Below are 25,293 nucleotides of genomic sequence, written 5' to 3'. Positions count from 1 at the left end.
CAGATCTCCTGGGAACTGAAGCTGGGTCCTTTGGAAGAGCAGCCATGCTCTTCCACCCGGAGCCATCTCTCTTAATCCATCTGTTACTTGTTTTTAATTTGTTTTATATTGCATGGCTAGTCTGAGTGGAAGTGTTTCATGAAGTATTTATTTTATTTATTTATTTTTTGTTTTCTGAGACAGGGTTTCTCTGTGTAGTTTTGGCTATCCTGGAACTCACTCTGTCTTGGCTGGCCTTGAACTCACAGAGATCTGCCTGTCTCTGCCTCCAATGTGCTGGAATTAAAGGCTTCCACCACTACCACCCAGCAAAATAGTTTTAACTGGATTAATTTTAAGCTATGTGAAAATAATTTTTCAAAACTCGTGATCTTTTCATAATTTTTTTATCATTTGTTTGCTATTTGTTTCATGACAGAGGGTCTCACCACAGTCCTTGCTGGCCTCGTTCACACTACTCTTGCCCCGCCAAGGTATTTAAATTTTTATCTGTGAACTATCCAACTTAAAATAGACCGTTCTTGGTGCTTAGACTCTTATGTGTGTGTCTAGTCACATCAGGACCCCAAACCTCCTCTTTCCCCCCTTTGGTGCACCATGCTGGAATCCCTAGCCCAGCAGGGGTCACCATCATCAAGTTTTCTTTTGGTGTTATGTAAAAGCAATCATACAATTGCAAGCCTTCTGAGAAGAGCTTCCTTCACTCAGCATGAGACAGCTGGGATTCATGTAAGAAGTTTCATGCAGCCAAATTCCTTCCTTTTAATGCTGAGTGGCATATACTGCATGGACCCACTACTCTATGAGAAATATATAGGATGTTTCTAGTCTGACAATCCTGACAGAAGCTCCTAGTACACTGTGTACAGCTAATGTACATCTACATATGCGTTCAGAGTGCACTAACAGTCAAAAGGAGAAAGAACAGCTGGGCAGTGGTGGCACACCTTTGATCCTAGCACTAGGGAGGCAGAGGCAGGCTGATCTCTATGAGTTCAAGGGCAGCTCGATCTACAAAGGGAGTTTTAGGCCAGGCCAGGCCAGGCCAGGCCAGGACTATAAAGAGAGATCCTGTCTCAAAAAAAAAAAAAAAAAAAAAAAAAAAAAAAAAATGCAGTAACCCAAATAGATAAATAGATATACACAACAAAATTCTATTCAGCCGGGCTGGAGAGATGGCTCAGAGGTTAAGAACACTGGTTGCTCTTTCAGAGGTCCTGAGTTCAATTCCCAGCAACCACATGGTGGCTCACAACCATCTGTAATGAGATCTGGTGCCCTCTTCTGGCCAGCAAGCATACCTGCAGGCAGAACATTGTATACATAATTAAAAAAAAAAAATCTATTTAGCCTCAAAAAGGAAGAAAGTCCCAGAAGATTGTATATTACAGATTCATGTTTAAAACATTTTATGTGAAAGAAGCCAGTCAAGAAAAGAAAACCAAGGAGATATCCTATAACTGAAGTGAGTCCTCATTACAGGTCATGACCTCACTCAGGAGACACCTAGGTAGCTGAGGTCCAGACAGCAGGACATGACCTCACTCAGGAGTCACCTAGGTAGCTGAGGTCTACAGAATAAAATGACAATTTCTAGAGCTGCACATGTGGAGGTCAGGGGACAACTTTGTAGAGTTCTCTCCACTTTCTGTGGGTTCCAGAAATCAAACTCAGGTCATCATGTTTTACATGGAAAGTGCTTTCCTTGCTGACCCATCTCAAGGCCCCCTTTCCCTTTGAGAGTCTTGTTATATAGCCCAGACTAGCCTGGAACTGGCTTTGAATTCTCTATCCCCAGTGCTGATATTCCAAGTGTGCACCACCATGCCTGGCCTGAAGACTTCTCTGAAAGGTTACCCAACATGTAGATTTATATTATAAAACCTTTTCTCTTCTTATTAGAAGTAACATCTCTGAAAAGGTTTCCCCAGGAGTTGCAATATCCCGATGGTACCTCCCCGCTCAGACTAAATCCCAGCACTGGGCTCCACTTCACTGTTTGCATTCTCCCTGGTTCTCTGCGAACCACATATTCCACACCCTGGCACTACCTATAAATGGCCTGCTTGTCGGCATCCATTGGGGTTTGAGACTCCATGGGAGGAGGACTCACTCCTTCTGCATCCGGGTCAGAGCAGTTGGGATCTTGCTCTGTTTTTAACTCCGTTACCACCTGCATCTGTAAAAGGAGATATTTTGTTACAAAATACAAAACATAAAGGGCTACTTACCCTACAGCTGGAAGATTATATAACTGCCAATAGCAACACAAAGAATTCTAGCAGCAAAACTCCTTTGAATCTCTTACCTGTCCTTAAGAAGAGACCACCCTGCCTCTGCCCATCCTGAGGAAGCACTAACCAAGTGTGTCCTACTCCCACTCCCCACAGAGATCCGCCTGCCTCTGCCTCCTGAGTGCGGGGATGAAAGGCGTGCGCCACTGTGTGGCATTATACAAAATAATCTTTTAAAAAAAAAAAAAAAGATTTGTTTACTTTATGTATATGAGTGTTCTATCTGCATGTACAACTTTATGCCAGAAGAGGGCATCAGATTCTATTATGGATAGTTGTGAGCCACCATGTGGTTGCTGGAAATTGAACTCAGGACCTCTGGAAGAGCAGCCAGTGCTCTTAACCTCTGAGCCATCTCTCCAGCCCCAAACTATTCTTTAAAAAGGTGATCAGATTGTATGTATAAAAAAGCATTACAAGCCGGGTGGTGGTGGTGCACACCTTTAATCCCAGCACTTGGGAGGCAGACCCAGGTGGATTTCTGTGAGTTCGAGGCCAGCCTGGTCTACAGAGCGAGATCTAGGACAGCCAGCCACCAAAGCTACACAGAGAAACCTTGTCTTGGAAAAAGACAAAAAAAAAAAAGCATTACAAGACTTATTTGAGTCTTCTTTGAAATGACTTTGAAGGAGGAACCCAAGTGTTCTATGTCAGGATGGTGTGACTGTCCACAAAGGGTCATGGAATGTCCCTTAAAGAGCATCAGGCCCTGCCACAGGAGGTTGCACTGCTCCCTCTGGTGTGGGGATACACACAGATGGCGGATAGAAGGCTAGTCTGAACAAAGACCTAGAGGACAAGAGGGGAAGAGTAACTGGAACAACCACAAGCAGAGCCTCGAGGTAAAGAGGCACCTGAGTATGCCATGTCATGAGGTGCTGGATGCCTGGGAGTCCATGGGGCATGCAGGCACTGAGCTAGGGCAGTCTGGACATCGGGGCATGCAGGCACAGAGCTAGGGCAGTCTGGACATCGGGGCATGCAGGCACAGAGCTAGGGCAGTCTGGACATCGGGGCATGCAGGCACAGAGCTAGGGCAGTCTGGACCTTGCCTGACACCTACGGGGAGCCACTTCAGGGCTCAGGGAGAAGATATACTATTAGATTTGCATTTTAAGAAAAAAAGAAAAAGAATTACTCAGAGCTGGCTGTGTTGGCATATACCTATAATTTCAGTACTCAGGAGGGAGACAGGAGGATCAGGTATTAAAGGTCATCCTCAGCTACTGAGAAGGTTTGGGGTTAGCCTTAGCTACCAGAGACTCTGTCCCAAAATAATAACAAAAGAAGTGAAGAGAGTATCAGGGAAGGAAGAGCAGGAGGAGGAAGAAAGGGACTAAGGGGAGGGGCGGGAAGAGGAAAAAAAAACAGAGCTAGGTACATGGTGTACACTTGTGTCCCAGCACTTAGGACACCAAGCCAGGTGGATTGTGAGTTCAAGGTAAGTCTAGGCTACGCAGAAAGACTGTCTCAAAACCAAACAACAACAAAACCTCTAGGACACCCCGCCTAAGGGGCCCAGCTACGGGAAGGTGCTTGTCAAGCTTGAGACCCTGGACTCAATCACTAGTGTTGCAAACAGACAAAAACCCACCCAGCTTCTCTTTCCTTTTTTCTTCCCTCTGCTGGAGAGCAACCCAAATGCTCACAATGCTGCCAAGTGTCCAGTTTTGGTCTTTGTTTTGTTTTGTTTTGTTTTTCGAGACAGGGTTTCTCTGTGTAGCCGTGGCTGTCCTGGAACTCTGTACGCAGGCTGGCTGCAAACCCTGAGATCCTCCTACCTCTGCCTCATCTCCTGAGTGCTGGGATTAAAGGCATGCACTGCCACCCCACCCCACCCCCAAAGTGCCCAGTTTTTAATCCCCAGCACCACATGCTTCCATGCACCCATGCATTCGTGGCTGGGCAGGAGGTGGTGTCACTTAAAGAGCAAGCATGAGCAGCTGACAGCACTGAGCTCTGGTCTGTAATGGATGCCTAACACATTTCAAGGTGTCGTGTGAGCTCATGGAAACTGAACATTCACACCGAGTACTGTCCACATTTCGTGTCGGGTTGCCTGGCAATGATCGGGATGCAGAACAAAGGTCAGGCCCTTACTTGCTGTCCATCTTGATAGCTGTCTATACTTAACGTCTGTGTAGCCATCATGGTTGATGAGAGTTCACTTCAGACATCAGATCATCTTGAGTCAAAAGTGAGTGGTGTCTAGGAAAACAAAAGCAGAAGAGCACTGGTTAACACTTCCTCGGCATTTCTTGTCTTTTATCCCACAGCATCTGTAATTTCTAAAAACTGTGTATTTTTATACAGAGAGGGGCAACCCCTTAACTCCAAGCCAAATCCGCCCTGGCAGCATTACACTTCCTTAGCAGTCACTCATCTTACTAAGCTGGGCCCCAACCTGCTATTATATGGTCAACCACACTCCTTCATCCCCTCATAAGGAGCCAGAAAATACTGTCACATACAGGATGCTGGGAGGGGGGCAGGACACCAGAAGCACAGGAGTTAGCCTAGAGAGACCTAGCCTTCCTTGAGTGCATGGCAGTGGCGGGCAGAATAGGAGACTAGTAGGAGACACCAAGGGCCCCCACAGGACAGGAGCACGAGGAGAAAGGGAGAGGTATGGAGGTAGACACAAACTACCGACAAACACTGGCAAGTCAATGTCAGGAGTGATGAGGTCCATGAGCAAGGTTGGGATAGAGGCTGACTAGGAGGTAAGTAGAAGTCTGACCGGTGAAGTAGTAGTAGGCTACCTACCACCCCTGTACAGAAGGAAGCCAGGAGACAAGATGGCTGAACAGAGTGGAGAAGATGGTAGGGATGTGACTGATCAGGTGGGTTTGTGGCTACAATGAGGACAGCAAGTCAGTGGATAGAAACCCACAACAGGTCTGAGCAGTGGGTGACTCATGCTCTGACCACGTGGACACACCAGACTGCAGGGCTGAGGGGCAGAGGAGCCAAGGTGGGGAACCCTAGGCACCAGAGTCAGAGGAGGTGAGCCAGGGACCTGCAGATGAACTAAAGGAGCAGGGATGGGTCCAAGCTTCCCACCTGAGCACCTGGAAGAATAGAGCCGCAGGTCCTGAGGTGAGCAGACAGCTAAGGACAGCTCCTCGGCTTGGGAGGGAGACAAGGCAGGGCATCTCAGGCTGCAGGCGAGTCTCAGATACCTTCTCGGAAACTGAGCGGAGCAGCCTGGGCTGGAATCACTTGGTCATCGTCAGGGTACAGTGGGTACACATGGAGATGAGCTGAGTCCTCACAAGACACGTCCCACTCTAACCCAGCACCTGAACATGGACCAGATGTAGGAACAGGGTCTTACAGATGGGATGACACTAAGGGTCTTGAGATGAAATGCCTTGGGACTCGGGATGGAGCGACTGGCTGTCTATTTAAGAGGAGCGGGGAAGATCTGAGACACACAAAGAGGTTTGCCATGGGAAGATGGAGGCACACACAGTAGGAATACACCCTTAAGCCCAGGAAGCCGAAGCAGGATCACCAAAAGCCAGAAGAGGCAAGGACAGATCACAGATCCTTAGATCCTCCAGAGAGAGAGTGTAGCCCTGTCTACACCTTGATCATGATTTCCAGAACCACAGGAGAACCCATTTTTCTGGGGGTGGTAGGGATTAAATCCAGGGCCTCACACATGCTAGGTGAGCAATCTACTGTTTAGTATACAGTTTGTGGTAATTTGGCACAGCGGCCCTAGTCAAAAATACACATAAATGCACGATGGAAAGCCAACAGACCGGAGGAGACCAAAAGGAAGAGAGAAGATGGTGTGCTAGGGGATAGCTTGGGGGTCATGTCGTGGACACTGCACGACATGAGAAGCAGAACAGAACTGCTTACACACATAAAGGAGGGGAGCCATGGCGGGCGAGTGCCGACCATGTCAGGACGTCCTCAGGATCAGTAAGAGGAGGGCCGGGTCAGCAGCTGATGAACAGAAGGTCTGTGGGGGAACAAGAACCATGGCCTCAGACTCTGTCGCCGGAAGTGATGGTACTGGCCTGGCACTCTCCTAAGAGCTGTCTGTACAAGGGCGTGGGAAAACACTCTACTAGCAGTGGCTCTCCAGATAGCCGTTCCAAAGATGGGAGTGAGTGCAGTGAGAAAACTAAGTTCAGTACTTGTGGTTTTTCTTTTTTGGAGATGCGGTCTCACTATGTAGCTCTCGTTGTCCTAGAATTCACTTTGTAGAACAGGCTGGCCTTGAACTCACAGATTCACCTGCCCCTACCTCCCAAGTGCTGGGATTAAAGTCATGCCTCACCCACTAAGCCCAGCCTCTGAATTAAAATGTTTAAAACTCTGTTAAATCTTCTAAATCTGTGTGTTCCCTCCACCCAGGACCCCATTCTGGACAGAGACCCACACATCTCCAACTCGATCCAGACATCTCCTAATGGCTTTGTGGTGACTAAACTCTGGTTCTCCTCCAAATCCTGACTTCCCTTCAGTTCTGCTTCCACCTGCCCTTCCGCCCTCAGAGCCGGCCCAGCAGTCTCCTCAGACTTCCATCGCCCGTGGCTGCCAGAGCCCAATCCGGCCTTGCTCCAAACCATTCTCCAGGCTTTCTGAAATGCAAATCTGGTCATATGACCAGCCTCATAAGGTGCTTCTACCCAAGCCCATCCTAGGCATCAGCCCACCCCCACCCCAGCTCCCTGGCACCAAGAGTATGTACACCCTCCCACCCAACACCTTGTCGCCCTCCTCCTGCAGCACTCTCTCCCACCACAGGGCCTCCCCCTCCCTAGAAGCTCTGCCCACCTCTCTCCCCATCTGTATGCATGCCTAGCTATGAGTACCTTTATCACCCATACCACCTTCCTCCTGGGTCTTGCCTAGGGACCAAGAAGCCCACAGAGAGCCTGGGAAACAATGATCTTCAACCATCAGTAAACTGGAGGAATAAGTCTCTAAAGGGCTGAGATGCTTAAGATATAAAAGTAATTTTAAAGATTAATTTAGTTATTTTAGTGTATGTATGCATTCCTGTGTGAGTTTATGTGCACCATGTAGAGGCCAAAGGATGCTGAATCTCCGGGAACTGGAGTTTCAGGAGGTTGTAAGAAGCCAGTACTGAGGGACAGGGAACTGAATTTGGGTCAAGTGCCCTCAACTACTGAACAATCTCTCCAGCCTTATAAAAAGCTGTTTGTTTGTTTGGTTTTGGTTTTTCGAGACAGGGTTTTCTTTGTGTAGCTTTGCACCTTTCCTGGAACTCACTTGGTAGCCCAGGCTGGCCTCGAACTCACAGAGATCCGCCTGCCTCTGCCTCCCGAGTGCTGGGATTAAAGGCGTGTGCCACCACGGACAGGCAGTTTGTTTGTTTTTGAGACAGAGTCTCTCTATATACCTGACTGTCCTGGAACCCATTATGTAGACCAGGCTGGCCTAGAACACATAGAGATCTGCCTGACTCTGCTTCTGAGTATTGGGATTAAGGGCATTTTCCACCATGCCAGGCCTCTTATAAAAGTATTTTAAATGCCACCACACCCAGCCTTTTTTTATTTTTGTTTTTGTTTTCTCAAGACAGGGTGTAGCTTTGGAGCCTGTCCTGGAACTCACTCTCTAGACCAGGCTGGCCTCAAACTCAGAGATCCACCTGCCTCTGCCTCCCAATGCTGGAATTAAAAGCATGTGCCACCACTGCCAGGCCACACCTAGCCTCTTATAAAAGTATTTTAAACAATTTGCATTCAAACAATAGCTAAACTAAGGAGCCATTGGACTCCCTTACATAGATAATCTCCTTCCCTGGCCATGCTGAGTGGAAAGGAACTCTGCTGTGAATGCCACTAAGGCATATCTTCCAGGGTAGCAACAGTCTATTGATGGTTCAACATCAAAATCAGGTCAGTCTAGAAGTGATTGTGTCACAGACTCAGTGCTGGTCCTGTACTGCTTCCAGACAGCTCTCACAGAACACTTCCCATGCAAGCACCTGGAGGGAAAGTAATATACCGCAAAGGTGCCGCCCTGTAGGAGATAGTTTTCCCAGTCTCACTGAGGAGCCTTCCTGGGCAAATCTGGCTAAAGATGATGGCCAATGAACACATCTGGGAAGCCAGGGTCAGTGTAGCAACCCAGAGATTTAGAGTTTCCATGCCCGTGTTCCAGAACAGAGTACTGGGGACCCTCCCAAAGCAAATGCCACAGTCCCAGAACACAGCAAGTGCGCTTCTGATTGCACTCGATGACACATCCAGATCAGACAGAAACGGTAGCACATGGGGAGCTTTGTGAGTTCCAGGCCAGCCAGAAGGTACACAGTGAAACCTCATTTCAAAAAACAAACCCAAAACAACAAAACCTACAAAGAACATCAAAATAATCTGCTGGGCATTAAAGCTGTGCTATGGTCCCAATGTGTTCTTCAAAAGTTCTCATGCTAGGGAGCTGGAGAGATGGTTCAGTGGTTAAGAGCACTGGATGTTCTTCCAAAGGACCTGGGTTTAGCTCCCAGCACCCATATGGAGGCTCAGAGCCACCTGTCACTCCAGGTCCAGGATTCAATATTCTCTTCTGGCCTCCACAGGCACCAAGTACGTAAGTGATGCACATTCAGGCAAAATACCCATATCCATAAAATAAAATAAATAAGGGTTGGAGAGATGGCTAGTTAAGAGCCCTGTCTGCTCTTCCAGAGGACCCAGGTTCAATTCCCAGCCCCCACATGGCAGTTCACAATCATTCATAACTCTAATTCCAGGGAATCTAATGTCTTCTTCTAGCCCCCTTGGGCACTGCAGGTATTTAGTGCACATGCATATATGTAAGACACTCATACACATAAAATAACATTTAAAAATAAATAAATCTAGTCAGGTGTGGTGGCATATGCCTTTAATACCAGCATTTGGGAGGCAGAGGCAGACAGATCTCTGTGAGTTTGAGGCCAGCCTGGTCTACAGAGTGAGTTCTAGAACAGCCAGGGCCATATAGAGAGACCCTGTCACCAAAAAACTAAAGCCAAAAATAAAGAAATAAATCTTAAAAAAAAAAAATGTTTAAGTTCATGGGCTAAAATTTAACACCCAGTTCCTATTAATGTTATTTGGAGGTGGGTCTTTGAGAAGTAATCAGTTTCATGTAAAGTCATGAGGGTAGAGACATATAATAGCTTTACTGACTGTACAAAAAAAGAAAAAGAAAAAGAAAAAAAACATTCTTTGGGCCTGTGACAGTAACTTCAATAAATAATATTTTTGTTTGTTTTTTCAAAATAGAGTCTTACTATGTAGCTCTGGCTGTTCTGGAACTCATTATGTAGACCAGGCTGGCCTTGAACTCACAGAGACCCACTTGCCTCTGCCTCCCAACTGCTGGGGTTAAAAGGCATGCACCACCATGCGTAGCTCTATCAAGTAATATTTTCATTACTTAAAATCATTTAAAATTCACAGCAAGGGTCTGGGGGGTTTAGCTTAGTGGTAGAACACATGCTTAGCATGTGCAAGTCTGCAGGCATGCTGAGGCCCTGGATTCAGTCCCCAGAATCAAAACCAAACTAACCCCAAAGCAGTGTGGATGAGTCTACAGCAGCCAGTGAGTGGGAAAGGCAGGGATGCAGCCTGCATGCACTTCACTGCACCATTTATCCATCTGTGCATTTACTGGGGAAGGGGGGTTGTTCTCCTTGCTGGGATCTGCCTTGAGTGCAGGGATGGATCAGTAAACAAAGTCGCTACCATACAGAAATCACTTTATAACAACTGTTGTAACAGATTTATGAGTGACTTAGGGAGGACAGGGTCTTTAAATACCGAGTCAACCACTCAAAGAGCACAGGATCCTCTGTTGTCTCAGTTCTTCATCTCTATCCGGTACTAAGTTTAATGTCTTCTTGTAGAGGTCTTCTGTGTCATTCACTGGATGTGGCCCCAAAGCAGCCCACAGTTTCCCTGCAGCTGCTGCACACATTTAACTGCACTTCTTGCTGCTGGATGCTGATGGACAGAGCATCACTGTGCAGTCTGACCTTGGATCTGCTGTTAGTGGACTCCTTTGACTCTATGGTTTATGCAGATTCCATGGGTTTTCTACATAAATGTTATTGTAAGCCATGCAGATACAATCCCAAGGAAAATCTGTTTTGAGATACTCCAACTACACTCAAATGTAAAGGAAGAGTAACAGCAATCCACAAATAGCTAAACTACTCTTTAAAAAGCTAAATGCAGCTGGGCGGTGGTGGCACACGCCTTTAATCCCAGCACTCAGCAGGCAGAGCCAGGCAGATCTCTGTGAGTTCGAGGCCAGCCTGGGCTACCAAGTGAGTTCCAGGAAAAGGCGCAAAGCTACACAGAGAAAACCCTGTCTCGAAGGAAAAAAAAAAAAAAAGCTAAATGCAGCCAGCCGGTGGTGGCACACCCCTTTAATCCCAGCACTTAGGTGGATCTCTGTGAGTTCAAGGCCAGCCTGGTCTACAGAGGGAGATCCAGGACAGACACCAAAACAGAAAAACCCTGTCTTGAAAAAAAAGAAAAAAAAAAAAAGCTAAATACTAAATTTCAAAATATACTGGCCACAGTATACCAGTATGTAGGTGGACCATGTGTGTGTACTGGCTGCGAAGGTCAGAAGATAGCATTGGATCCCCTGGAACTGGAGTTACAGATGGTTGGGAACCACCATGTGGGCACTGGAATTGAACCGAGGTCCTCTACAGGAGCAACAAGTGTTCTTAACTACTGAGCCACCACACCAGCCCCTGAAATACTCACTCCCCCCCCCCCCACACACACACACAGGGTTTCTCCGAGAAGCTTTGGAGCCTGTCCTGGATCCTGCTCTGTAGACCATGCTGGCCTCGAACTCAGAGATCTGCCTGTCTCTACCTTCCGAGTACTGGGATTAAAGGCGTGTGCCACTACCATCCGACAGAGTATTTTCTCTACAGTAGTTCTCAACATAAGAAACTTGGGTACAATCTATGGTTCTGGCCTCTATGGATACCTGCACTCGTGCACATACCTAACACACATTTGAAAAACAATAAAAGTAAATCTTTAAGTGATGTGCTTGGGTATCGATTGACAAGGATGAACTTGTGATGGTTTTGTCAACTGGATTAAATTAAGAAATGCTCAGTAATTCAGTGAGGTAAGGGGTAAGACACACCTGTATAGCAGGGGTACCATTTCATGGGCTAGGTCTCAGATGGAATCAAACAGGAAAAAAGAGAAAGGGAGCTGAGCACAAATACCCTATCCCCATCTGTTTGTTTGAGACAGGGTCTCTCTATGTAGTCCTGGCTGTCCTGGAACTCAGTATGTAGACCAGGCTGGCCTCCAACTCACTGGAACTCAGTATGTAGACCAGGCTGGCCTCAAACTCACAGAGATCCACCTGTCTCCCGAGGGCAGGAATTAAAGGCGCGTGCCACTGTCACTCATCTGTTTCCTGATCCTCCCAGAGATGAGCAAGCAACCTCCATGTTTTCCCCACCATGATGGATTGTACCCTTAAACTGGGAGTCAAAACTCTTCCCTTAAATTACTTCTTGTCAAGTATTGAAGCAGTGAGAAGGTCCTGAAGCCCCTAAGTGTGGAAGCCATCAAACCTGTGACAGTCCCCTAGGCCTGGGAGCAAATGTCACAAAACTGAGGACGCCTTTTAGGCTCTAAGGAAGAGCCCTTGATTTTATGAGCAACCTTCCCAAGGCTGTGAGGAAGCTTCCCTGATTCTATATAACCCACTAATTCTGTGGGTTATTCCCCACAAGACTCTAAGAAAGCCCCATAAGACTATAAAGAAATCCCAGCTCACATGGAACCTCTACAGGTTAAGTGCTCTGGCCAACATCCCCTCCTTACATTACAGCTCACAGATACACCTGGCAGATTTAAGAAAATGTCCCTAGCTAGGTATTGTGGGTACACCGTTAATTCTAGCACTCAGGAGGTAGAGACCAGAGGATCTCTGTAAGGCCAGTATGGTCTACATGCTAAGTTCCAGGACTGTCAGAACTACATAGAGAGACCTTGGAAGAAGAAGAAAGAAGATGAAAACAAAGGAAGAGGAGGAGAAGGGGGAGGGAGAGGGAGGGGAAGGAGGAGAAGGAAGAAAGGTAGGGAGGGAGGAGGAACAGGAGGAGGAAGAGGAGGAGGAAGAGAAGAAGAAATGATGTCCCTAAGAGACTTCATCTATTATCAAGTCACCCTAGCCCCCAAGCTGAGGACCCAAACATGGACATGCAGGGTGTTTCCTATGACTTTTCTAACTCTAGCCTACAGAAAGCATGCATATGATAAAATGGTTGTTCTATGCCACTAGACTTATACCAGAAATAATCAGATACTTTTGAAATGGATGAAGTTCATGGTCTAAGGTTAACCAGCTTCCTGAGGTCACTCTATCCAGCTCTAAGGTCCTCCAGTTTCTTCTTCTATATAATAATATATAGAGACTTCACAAGGAAATCAGGGAAGAATTCTGTAACTTGATCAACTCTGGTGCCTGTTAAGTTTCATCAACTCCATTCATGGTGTTTTTCAAACTGAGTCAGTTGGGAAGGTGACTGAAAAAAAAAAGCCAGGCAGTGGTGGCAGCGCACGCCTTTAATCCCAGCTCTCGGGAGGCAGAGGCAGGCAGATCTCTGTGAGTTCGAGGCCAGCCTGGGCTACAAAGTGAGTTCCAGGAAAGGCGCAAAGCTACACAGAGAAACCCTGTCTCGAAAAACTAAAAAAAAAAAGGAGGGTGACTGAGCAGAGAATTCCCGGGCATCTGTGTGGGGTTTGGACATGAAGTATCCTTCTCTAAAGGACCATGTGTTTGATCCTTAGCTGGTGACACTATTGACAGACAGCTGGGTGATGGGGGCACTAAGTTCATCAATGGTTAATGTATTAAATTCATAATGAATAGGCTATACAAAGGTGGGGCCTATTTGGAGGAGAGGGTCTTGTTGCAGTATGCCTAGAGGCATCTTTTTAAATGATTTAGCTAGCCTGATCCTTTCCTGCCTCTCTGCTCACTGGTTGCCATGAGATGAGCAGGTATCCTGTCATGACCTGCCATGATGTTTGTCTTGCCATTGGCCTAAAAGCTATGACAGCCAACCACGGACTGAAACCCGAGTCTGAGTCAAAAGTCATCCTTCCTCTTGTAAGCTGTGCAGTGTCTTGCTGCAGTGATGACAACCCCTGACAGAGAGAACTAGCACCAAGAAGCTGGTGCATTACTCCGACTACCTGACCACAGCGGTTCATAAACCTCTGGAACTTGTTTGTGGGAGGATTTTTGGGAAAGCTTGAAGATGAGAGTTAAAAGCTCTTAACTGCTTCAGGCTGAATGGTTATCAGGAATGTGGACAGTAAATATTGTATGCCTACAATGTTTCTGACAGGAAGGAGAATTCCACTGAGAATTAAAATAGAGGCTATTTGTGTACATTCTGGCAAAGAACTTGCCTACATCTTGTCTAAGATGAATTGTGTGGGCTGAACTGAAAGCAGATGGCCTAATGAACGTTGTGGATGTGCTTATTGGTGGGTACTTTTAGCCAAGTTTACAGTAAAAACTGTGAGTAAAGAGCAGAAGAGAAAGATTTAGAAAAAACAGGTTAGACACAAAAGGAGCTCACTTAGAATTACAGATAAGAGCTGGGTGGTTGTGGCACACATCTTTAATCCCAGCACTCGGGAGGCAGAGGCAGGCAGATCTCTGTAAGTTCAAGGCCAGCCTGGTCTACAGAGTGAGTTCCAGGACAGCCATGACTGTTATATAGAGAAACCTTGTCTCAGAAAACCAAAAATACAGACAAAAACACAACTGTAGAAAAGACTAGAGACGTTAAAAAGAAGCCAAGTACTTTTCATCAGGACAATAACAAAGATGCCATGAAGACATCTCAGGAATTTGCCAGGCCCCAGGTACCCCCAGGTTTAAGGCTGTAAAGACAAACATTCATTTGACTAAGAACAGAGTGCTTCTGGGAGTTTGCTGTTCTCCATATGAATCAAGCTTTGCAACCTGACAAATGCAAGGTTTAGAGAGTCTTGCTGCGTCTTATCCCCAGTTTTCAAAGGAAGGTAAAGTGTGACACGGGGTGGAGTCCCTGCATGTAGACTTGAGGGAAGTGTGAAACTGAGCATTAACTGACATTGGAAGGGAGACCCTATGATGTGGGAGACATTGATGATGTAGAATTTCTGCAGGGGAAAGCTACAAGCAATGAGTGGAACCAGCTTAAGAAGGAGGGAGGATATGACGACTGCAAACATGGGGCTGCCTAAGCCCTTTCAAAGGCCCCTCAGGACATAAGGAGGAGATGTGGCACACGCCCTACCAAGTTTAGTGTTCGCTCTACTAGCTTTCAGTCTTGCTTCGACCCCAAGTCTTTAAGGAGACTCCCGAAACTTCAGCCTGACACTAACATACCTGTCTAAGACCTTTCAGGGATTTTCTGTAGCCACGAGATAAAGACCATCATTCTGGGCATATCCAACGATGGCTGGGCCTTGGTTTTCCCTCCCTCCCTGGCGCCCACCAGTCACTTCAGGTTTCTTGCAGGCTCCTCCAAAGGCACAGCGTCCACTTCTGTCTAGACTGGCTTCACTCCCACTCCCCTGGTCATCTCATGGCATGAGTCACCCCGTCCCCTCCCTCCCAGTCCTTACCACAGCTGTAATAGACCTCTTCTTCTGACGAGGCACTGAGGAGCATTTCCTTCCTTGCAGGCACCAACTTCTGTACATTCCAGACAGGAGCTTTAGTTGCTTCTATTCACCCCACACTCCCAGGCACTATCACAATGCTGGGTACACAGCAGAGCTCAATTATTTAGAAAGTGATTCCTAAAGTCTGCACAACATAGGGATGATCTGTTCTATGAGGATTCCATAGAACTCACTCATCTGTGTCTGGAGCCGTTCAAGATGCTCTACTAAAAGGTCAGCTCAGATTCTGCTTTCATCCACTACCCACAGCTCTTCAAAGGCATTGCCATCAAGTAACTAGGGTGTTCCTTTTTATCACCTTCAATCTATCTTCATATCTCCTTTTATAACTATTTTTCTCTAATTTCTTCATAATCAAATTTAACAAGCTGAAAATCAGATTTGTTCCTCTTTGGGTTAATTTTACTTTTCTTGTGTCTTAAGCTGAAAGCTTAATCTGCTTCCTTTCTTAATTTTCTCTTTTTTTTTTTTTTTTTTTTTTTTTTTTTGAGCTGAGGATTGAACCCAGGGCCTTGCACTTGCTAGGCAAGTGCTCTACCACTGAGCTAAATCCCCAACCCCTTTCTTAATTTTCTAGTAATTGCACTTGTGGAGTTGGTTTCTCCTGAGGACTAGCCCTACTTTATCCTGGAGGTGAGGATGTGTAATGCAGTTATTCATTGGTAAATCAGAGAATAGCAGCAGTCATTCATTTGTTCAGAGGCAGGAAATATTTTTGGTTTTTGAGACTGGGTCTCACTGTGTAACCCTAACTAGCCTCAAGCTCACGGAGATCCTCTTGCCTTTGCCTGTTATGTGCTAAGATTAAAGGTGTGTCCCATCTCACTGAGATAGTTTTTGAATCTCCTCTTTATTCCAAGAAATATACAGAAGGAAGAGATCCACCTACCGTTGCCTCCTGAGTGCTGGGATTAAAGGTGTGTGCCCACCACTGCCTGGCTCAAAATTTCCATATAGTAATCTTTAGCCCATTTTCAAAGTTCAAGCTAGGTTGTGTTACTGTGGTCTCAGATTCTCATTCATGGAATTAATTGTTCAGGTTTACTTGTTTTTGAGAATGAGTCTCGTAGCTGAAGAGAACCTTGAACCCCTGATGCAGCCTCTACATCCTAGAGCTAGAATTACAGGCAGATGTTACTATACTTGACCTCTCCTTCCAGTTTTAGGAGAGGGGTCTGTTTTTGAGACAAGATTTCACTGTGTAGCCCAGGCTAGCCTTGAACTCCCAGCAATCCTCCTGATCTCTTAAATGCTGGAATTACAAGAGTGGTGCACCACACCTGGCTAGGATTTACTTTTCTGAAACTGGAGATTTTCTTTTTATCCTAACACATGGCTAATTTTGTTAAATGTTTATGTGATGAAGACAATCTACATTTTATTTATTACCACAAATTTCTGTCCTTCTTTATTGGCTCATTTGTCATATTGTTTAAATCCTCTGTATCAGCAGTTCTCAAATGGAGACAATTTTGGCACCCAGGGGACATCTGGCAATGCCCAGAGACATTTCTGATGATTGAAGCATGTGAGATCCTGACAGTGAACTGGCTCATGTCTTGCCTCACACTCTCACTCCTTTGATGACTTCTTGGTCATTGAGCTGCTGGAAGTCACATCTAGGAGATCTCTCTCTCTCTCTCAAGGAGATCTCTGTTCCTGTCTGTCTGTCTGCATGGATGTGTGTGTGCATGCACGCACTTAATTTACTTGCTATAATCAATCTTGGTAAGGAGAATACAAGGCCTATGAAGTTTAACGTTAGTAATTGATCCTCTGAGTGGCATGCAGTGGTCCTCACTGCTTTTCTCCTCTCTCTAGTACTTCAACCAGGAGTTTGATTTGTCTTGCCTGGCAGTTGCTCCGGGTAGATTGAGTTTTCTACCCATTTCCCATCTACTTGACAGTCTTAGATGCCTTATATAGCCAGATCATTTGGCTTAATCTGGAGCCCTTTTAAACTAATTGTGGTTCCTGATATTTTGGGTTTGTGTTGATTGGTTTTGTTTCTCGATTCTCCTTCCTTAAAGTTTTTCTGTTCAGTCATCTTGTATGTTGTGGTATGTTCCCTGTCCTCACCTATCTTCAGTTATCAACTGGTTATTTTAACACTACAATACCTAAAGCCAACAGTAACACTCTACCCTGTTGGTTTCCATAACAACCCTGTATTACCAGTTACACATAAACATGTTTACAAGCCAGCTGTGCAGGCGCTCACTGCAGTCCAGCTGCCCAAGAGCTGCTTCAGCGGGATCCCTTGAAGCCAGGAGTTCCAGATGAGCCTGGGCAGCATGGAAGTGCACAGTGCTCTTCCAGATGACAGAGGTTTGCTTCCCAGAACCTACATGGCAGTCCACAACCAGTGAACTACGTGGCAGTTCAAGTGGAAGACTCCACTTCCAGGGGATCCAGTGCCCTCTTTGGCCTCCATAGACCCCAGACACACATGTGGTGTACTTACACACAGGCAGGCAAAAACACTCATACACATAAAAATAAATCTTTAAAATTATCTTCTAAAGCCAGGTGGTGGCGGCACATGCCTTTAATCCCAGCACTCGGGAGGCAGAGACAGGTAGATCTCTAAGTTTGAAGCCAGCCTGGTCTACAGAGTCAGTTCCAGGACAGCCACACAGAGAAACCCTGTCTTGAAAAACAAAACAAGCCGGGCGGTGGTGGCGCACGCCTTTAATCCCAGCACTCGGGAGGCAGAGGCAGGCGGATCTCTGTGAGTTCGAGGCCAGCCTGGGCTACCAAGTGAGTCCCAGGAAAGACACAAAAAGCTACACAGAGAAACCCTGTCTCGAAAAATCAAAAAAGAAAAAAAAAAAAAAAGAAAAAGAAAAAAAAGAAAAACAAAACAAAAACAAAAACAAATCACTGAAATGTAGAGAAAAGAGAACATTTGAAAAAAAGAAAAAGCTTGAATCAGGCTGGGTAGACAGTCTGATGGGCAAAGTGTCCACTGTTCAAATTTGAGAACCCAAGTTCATATCCTCAGCATCCATCTAAGGACCAGGCACAGTAACATGCATCTGTAACCCCAGCACTGGGGGTGGGGCCATGTGGACAGACAGATGGACCCCTGAAGCTTATTGGCCAGCCATTCTAGCCAAACTCTAGGTTAAGTGAGAAACCCTGTCTCTAAAAAGATAAAAAAAAAAAAAAAATGGGAAAAACACCTTGACTTCTGGTCTTTACCGCGCGCGCGCGCGCGCGCGCCCACACACACACACACACACACACACACACACACACACACACACACGCAGGCCACAGTGGGATTTCATAGTGTGCTAACTTCTGGTGTAAATAAAGTATAGCTAACCAAAGAGAAACATCTTTTTCTTTCATTTATTTATTTATTTATTTATTTATTTATTTATTTATTTATTTGGAACAGGGTTTCTCTGTGTAGTCCGGCTGTCCCAGAATATTCCTCTTAACCCACTTAAAATGTTTACCAGCTCAGTTGGTGATAAGTCAAGCCATTGGATGAGCCCTAGCATTCTATCCTCCTTTCCAGCTGCCACACCAACACAGGACAACTTCCCCAGTCCAACCTGCTGTCAAAGTGAGCCTTAACCACCCCAACCCAGAAAAGCTGGGTGTTCTAGGCGAGTTCAGTTCTAGTATCTGCAAAGAACAAGACAAGCACTAACAGAGACAGACTTGACAGCAGAAGACTGAAGACAGCACCCGAGAGTGCCAGGCTGCTCTTCATTCTCCTGTTACTAACCCTCCAAAGAACTGATGGTCTTTGTCCAAGTTCAACCTGCTTTTTAATACACCTGCAAAGCCAAGGCATTCTAAGAACACTGGCCAAGGTCTGTCTTCAAAAGCACACCTTCTCCAGGAGCTTTTAAGGGAATTAACCACCTCACATAAAGTCCAAGGAGTTTCGTTGTTTAAGAAGTCTCAGGTGACTAGGGCTCAAAAATCATAAACAGCCAGGTTCTCTTCCCCCGGCACAGAGACAGTCAATAAGTAACTCATCTGAAGGAAGACATCTGCCAAGAAAACACTTTAGTTTTCAAACAAAGCTTGAGAAGGTGCCATTTAAAACTTAATATCCAAATAAAATCAGATATTAAATCCTATTAAAACAAACCTGTGCCAGGCACAGTGGCACACTTACAATCCCCACACTCAGACAGCTCGGCCACATGGGAGGCTCAGACGGAAGAATGAATGGCTTGAAGCAAGCCCAACTCCACAGCGAAAAAACGAAATAAAAATCTACAGAATCAAATTAATCTACAGAATCAAATTAAAGACAGCAAATTTCTAATAACAAAGACACTTGTGTGTGTTGGTGCAAGGGTGTGAGTGCTGGCATGTGGCTGCAGCAGGAGTGTGTAGAGGTCAGGGGACAATCTTGAGACACAGTCCTCACTTTCTACTTTTTTGTTTGCTGCTGCATTTGCCAGGCAAGCTGGCCCATGCACTTCTAGGAGTCTCTTTTCCCTCTGCCTTCCATCTTACAGGAGTGCTGGGACTTCCAGATGTGCTACCACATCAGGCTCTATGTGGGTTCTGGGGATCTGAGCTTGGCTCACACTTGTGTAGCAAGCACTTTACCTGTTATCTCCTTGGACCTAACAAAAGGCATTTTACAGGTTTTAGAATCTGTTCTGATAGGCTGAATTAGATGGTCTATCATAGCTATTAAATCCATTATCAAAGCTTTTTAAGGCTACATGACTATCACTGGCATCAATACAAACCGACACACAAAACTTATGTAATGTCCTTGTTATCAGATCAGTGAAACTGTCCTGTGAGAGCTAGGTGCTAGAGCACAGTGGTAGTATGTGCTTAGGATTACAGTGTCCCGGGTTCAATCCCTGGCACAGGGGAAGCAACGGAAGGATGGAAAATAGGGACTTCACTCTTCCAAGCTAAGCAGCCTTCCTAGGACAACCATTCTCCCTCTGGCACTGCCAGTGCCGCTCAGAACATCACTAGTGCCCTGCAGAAAGAGGCCTTGTAACGTAGCTAGTACCATGTGGAGCGGATCAGAGGAAAGCCAGTGTTCAGAGGGAAAAATGTCACAATGTCAAAAGGCAAATGCCCAAAGGCCTGGCACATCAGGCATAACCGTCAGATATTCAAGAAAGGAAAGAAAGTTGTGACACATTTTTAAATTAAATGTATTTCTTTATTGTGTGCATGTACAATGCCACAGCTGATGTGGAGGTTAAAGGTCACTTGTAGAAGTCCATTCTCTTCTTCCACCTTGTGGGATCTGGGACTGACCTCAGGCTGTCAGGCTTGGTGACAAAGGCCTTCCTTTACCGGCTGAGCCACCTCTCTGGCCCAACTTTAAAATTTTAAAATAAGAAACATTTTTGTTAACATGCATAAAATTACACGATAATGCCAGATACAGAAGTAGTTCAACAATTTATACATAACATGTATGTATATAATATAAATTCTAAAGTGGGCAAACGTAAAAAGGAAATTTCTCCAAAGAAAACACACAAATGGCAAGTAAACCCTGGAAAAGATGCTCAACATCACTAATCACTAGAGAAATGTATTAAAATTATAAAACGGCCGGGCGGTGGTGGCGCACGCCTTTAATCCCAGCACTCGGGAGGCAGAGCCAGGCGGATCTCTGTGAGTTCGAGGCCAGCCTGGGCTACCAAGTGAGTTCCAGGAAAGGCACAAAGCTACACAGAGAAACCCAGTCTCGAAAAACCAAAAAAAAAAAAAATTAACAAGACAACGAGGATGGAGAAAACCGGGGCCAGCAGTGTGGCTCCATGGCAGGGGTGCTTGCCTACTGTTCACACCGCTCCACACCCCAAAGCCGGGAGCCTTGAGCAGAGCTCTGCCATGGTGGAAAAACAGTCTTTAAACTGTAACTAACACGACACACGATCTACTTCTGAAACTCTATCAAAAGCACCGAGAGCAGAGTCTCAGATGTCCACACACTCACGTTCAGGGCCACAGCGTTCACAATAGCCAAGAGGAAGGGACCAGGTGTTCAGGAATGGGTGGATGACCAAAATGCAGGGCATGCATAGGATGGAACTTTATTAGGCTTCAAAATATGGAGATGCTGGCACAAGCTGAAGTACGATGAAATTGTACTAAGTGAAACGAGCCAATCACAAAGAGGGGAATTACTCCTAATAATACCTAAAACTGGCACCTTCACACACGCAGAAAGTAAAATGTGCTTGCTGGGAAGAAGGAGCTTCGTATTTATAAAGGCAGCCCCCCAGCCCAGAGGTCAGTGTTGAACGGTGATGTGTGGGGAAAGAGAACTCAGAAGTCTCAGTCCACGGCAAGGAAAAGGGAAGAGGATGAAAAAGGCAGAAATGGGGACTGAGAGAATATGAGGGGGAGCTGGGTGAGGACCAGGCGGCATGGTGGTTACAGAGGGAACCCACTAGACTCCTGTTGTCTTATCCCACTGAGCACACATATACAGTGTCACCTGAGAAGGCTTTACTCTATTAGAAGATGGGCCAAATAACTTAAACAGGCCTTTAGGATGCACGATTACCCTGAGCAGAAATTACCTTACACACAGAGCACTGACAATCCACACTAATCTTTCCTCAAGAGGGAAGACAGGTCTGTCTGTGGCTTCACACATTGGGATAACTATACTATCATTCCAGAGAAAGGCCCAAGACAATAAAATCATCTGGGTAGGGATGTTTGAATCAGCTTCAGGGCTTTGTAAAGCAAGAGCTCTGTCAATGAGCTACAACCCTACCTAGTGGTTTTCAAGATTATGAAGACACTGCAGATGTTTCTCCTCAGCCCCACACCTCCCTGAAAACACTTGGAATTAAAAACTACTCCATCCTCTTCTCATGCTCCTGAGGAATGTCCTAAGAACCACAGAACATCAGAGAAACAGGAGTTTTCAACCACAGGCCAGCCACCACATTGACTGCCTTCTGCAGAAAATTTCCAGAAACAAAAGCTGAACAGCAGGGGCTGACAAAATGAACAAGGGGCTTCAGCAGGCTACGTACCTAGCATCCTCTCAGTAAGTAAGACTTAGCAGCCTTTGTGTACCAAATGACCGTCCAGCCCAGACTTTGTTCATCCTACCAATCTTCACCATCAACTTTTTCTATACACAGCATACTTCACTTTGTACAAGATCTAACAGAACGTAATACACATGGATTCAACCCGGCTAGTTGTAGGACGACAGTCTAATCCAAAGACTCTTACCCTCAACCACTATGAGGCCACACCATTGCCTCAGAACATCAAGTCCCCCTGACTGTTGAATTACTTGAATTCCCTGTCACCTCTGCCACCAAATAGCCATGTCAGGAAAGGGGGGAGGAGTACACCCATCCTACCAAAGATAGCTCAATGTACATGGGTTTCTAATATTCTAAACTAAGGCTCTGAAACTGACAAAACCAAACCCAAAAATCTCCAGCTCTTGGAGGAGGAAGGCAGACAGTAAGATCAGGAGATCTGGTAGGGCCAGATGTATGTGAGCTGATGTATGTCCACAGAGCATCTGAGTTGTCACGGAAACCTCCCACATTCCCAAAGGACCTGGAGAGCCCTGCTCAGCGTGGCCGCACAGTGAGCTAATCCGGGGCTCAGATGAGACTCTCTCCACTTTGGCCCGATACTTTTGAGAGCTATTTCAATACGGCTGGTTCTCGGTTTGACCCTGGGGAAGTTACAGCTCCTGGATCCACACTTGGAACTTGGGCAAATTTCTTTTCTTCTCAACAGTTCTAGTTTTAACAATACCCGACCCAAATCAAGCTTGTAACTGAATGTTACTACTCCTGTGGTGACTTTGTTTCCACAATTCACCGTTAGGATTTTTCCTAGAGTTAGGCTACAAGACCAGAGAGACTGAATTAAACGTAAGCCTGCTGCAACCTGAATCAGACTGTGGGGGACGCGCTATCCTTCCAGCTGCCATGCTTCCTCAATTCTAAAGCACAGGGAATTCTCTTAAAGCGCCTCAACTCCCGGTGCCCTGGCGACAAAGTTTGCCAGGAGAATCCGGGAGCTTCGGCGGTACCTCGCACAATGGTGGATCCTAGACTGTTCACCGCGCTCCTGCAGCGGGATGCTCCGCTGCATCCCTTGGACACCACCTGAGCAACAAAGTGTGCTAGCAACGCGTTCCCGCCTCAGTCAAATCCTTCCCCGGAGTGTTTAGAGAAAGCTCTTTTTTTTTTTTTCTAATGCCATGACAGGAGCCCTGCTTAGGGGCGGGTTCTCCCATCCTTTAGCGGAAAGCACCCACTTCTAAAGAAAAAGCAAAAGCAGTCACTTCTGGAAGAAGCTTCCGTGTCGAGCCTGACACCTAGGTCTCGGCTATCCTAAATCCCAGGCGTGCGCTCGAACATGGGCCCCGCGGCCCGCGCTCCCGGGTGGCGTGGCGGGACCGACGGCGCAGGCCTCAGGAGCCCGGAGCCCCGAGGTCGGCGGGCTCCGCTCTCCTCCATCTGCACCGCTTCCCTTCCCCGGAACACACGGAGCAGGAACGGCGGGCCAAGCGCTCCCTAAGAAGCTATTCCCGATGGGCCGTGGACACGCGCGACACGCTGTCACCGTCCGCGGACTCCCGCGGGAAGCCCCACGCTGGCTCGGGCCGCCCCTCGGGCCGCGGACCCCGCCGCCATCTTCCTGCCTCGCAGCCCCCCGGCCCTCGGCCCGCGCGCCCCCGCCGGCCCGCGCGCCCCCGCCGCCCGCGCGCCGCGCTCCGTGAGCGACGGTTAGGCGCGCGCCCCGAGCGGGCCCAAGCGCGGAGGCCCCGCCGCCTTCCAGAAATTTCCGCGCCCCTGAACCCACACAGGAAAACAAGCCGGGCGCGCCCCCGCGCCGCGGCCGCAGCGCCCCCTCCCCCCATCGGCGCTCCCCTCCCCGCCCCCGCCCCCGCCCCGGGCGCGGGTCAAGTGCGGCCCCGGGCACCGCCCGCCCGACCGCCCGCCCGACCACCCGCCCGGCCCGCGGCGGAAGAGGCAGCGGCGGAGGCGGCGGCAGCGGCGGCCTCGGCCGGTGTGATTGATAGGGACGGCGGCGGCGAGAGCGGCGGCGGCGGCGGCGGAGCGGTTGAGTGACAGCTTACCTGGGTGCCAATCTTCATCACACTGACAAGCGGCTGCAGCAATCGGGACCCGCAGTGCCGCGCCCGCGTCCAACCGTCACGCCGACGCTGGGCCACGCGACACAGCCTCGCTCAATGGGAGGAGGGCGACGCCGACGCGCGCCGCATCAATATTCACCGCGGGGGCGGGGCCTGCCGGCCCCGGGCCCCGCCCCCGCCCAGCGCGGCGGCTGGCCCAGGGCGGGGCGGCGGCGAGCGGGGGCGAGGCAGGGGGCGGGGCGGGCCCAGAAGGGGCGGGGCGGAGGCCGGTCCCGCCCCGCCGCGCTCCTTCAGCCCGGCCCCACCCAGCGGCCCAGCCCCACCGCCAGTAGCTGCCTGCCCCGCCCCAGAGGCAGAGCTTACCATCTCATGACTATGCAGGAGGCGTGGCCCAAAGCGCTACAGACCACGCCCCCTCTGCACCCGCCTCCGCTTTCGGAGAGAGGTTTGCCGAGCCGGGTGGAACCATCTGCACCTCTGGCGGGGAGTACGGGCTGTACCATCTGAAGACCTGCGACTCTGAACCAGCTCCAGCCCCTCTGCCCTGTGCAGCGCCTAGCAGTCCAGATTCTGGAGCTGGGTGTAGGCGCGGGGATCTGCGGGTGGTACACTCTTGAGGACTGAGTGCCTTGCTGTCTCCTGAGCCCTCCGCCACACACGGATCATGATGTCTGGGAAGTGGCTGCAGACTGGCCTCTGTTCCGCTCCGCCTCCCTTCTTGGGGACTCAAGTGGACCCGAGCTCCAGGCAAATAATTTGCCCTTTCTAGGAGGACTGGAAAATGCCATCTGCATCAGCGTACCCACGGGTTCCGTGGCTTCACTGAAAGACGTAAAGACAGAGATAGGGAGGCCCTCAGTTTGCCTGGCTTGTCTAGGTTCACTCATTTTGTGCCATGGCCGCTTGTGTGTGTAATCAGTGCTTCTCATCCACGCACAGTTTAAAGAAAGCGGTTCTGACGGCCCCACACTCCTCACGAGGAACCTTGTACAACAGGACTGGTGGCTGGAAGGGGCCTGAGGTAGACCCAGCATGCACAGCTCAGAGGACTTGTGTCTTCAGGAACCCACAGACACTAGGAAGCCAGACCATTGCTCTCTTTGTAGCTACAGTTCAATTCATGGGACCCATGTGGAAGGAGAGAACCAACTACTATCACATAAGTGTGTCATGCATA

The 25,293-nt window shown here is 47.8% G+C and overlaps 1 protein-coding gene across 5 annotated transcripts in view; it reads right to left on the bottom strand.

The window, feature by feature from the left end:
- Pknox1 (PBX/knotted 1 homeobox 1) overlaps nt 1-24,223 on the bottom strand; it is a 44,201-nt gene extending 19,978 nt beyond the window's left edge. The window contains exons 1-4 of one of the 5 annotated variants that reach the window (XM_037200252.1): nt 24,099-24,222; nt 5,358-5,596; nt 4,395-4,502; nt 2,052-2,179 (exon numbers count right to left, since the gene is read on the bottom strand). In XM_037200252.1, coding sequence (XP_037056147.1) covers nt 2,052-2,179; nt 4,395-4,445 — 179 coding nt within the window. In that variant the 5' untranslated portion in view covers nt 4,446-4,502; nt 5,358-5,596; nt 24,099-24,222. Of the gene's footprint in view, nt 1-2,051; nt 2,180-4,394; nt 4,503-5,357; nt 5,597-6,167; nt 6,459-24,098 lie in introns of those variants that run through there. The other 4 variants (XM_028885064.2, XM_028885066.2, XM_028885065.2 and 1 more) reach the window with 4 other exon arrangements.
- Between the last annotated feature and the right edge of the window lie 1,070 nt (nt 24,224-25,293).

This window comes from Peromyscus leucopus, chromosome 16_21, assembly GCF_004664715.2.
Source record: "Peromyscus leucopus breed LL Stock chromosome 16_21, UCI_PerLeu_2.1, whole genome shotgun sequence".
Lineage (NCBI taxonomy): Eukaryota > Metazoa > Chordata > Mammalia > Rodentia > Cricetidae > Peromyscus > Peromyscus leucopus.
Note: the sequence above shows the minus strand (reverse complement) of the source record. Positions and strands in the feature narration are given on the sequence as shown.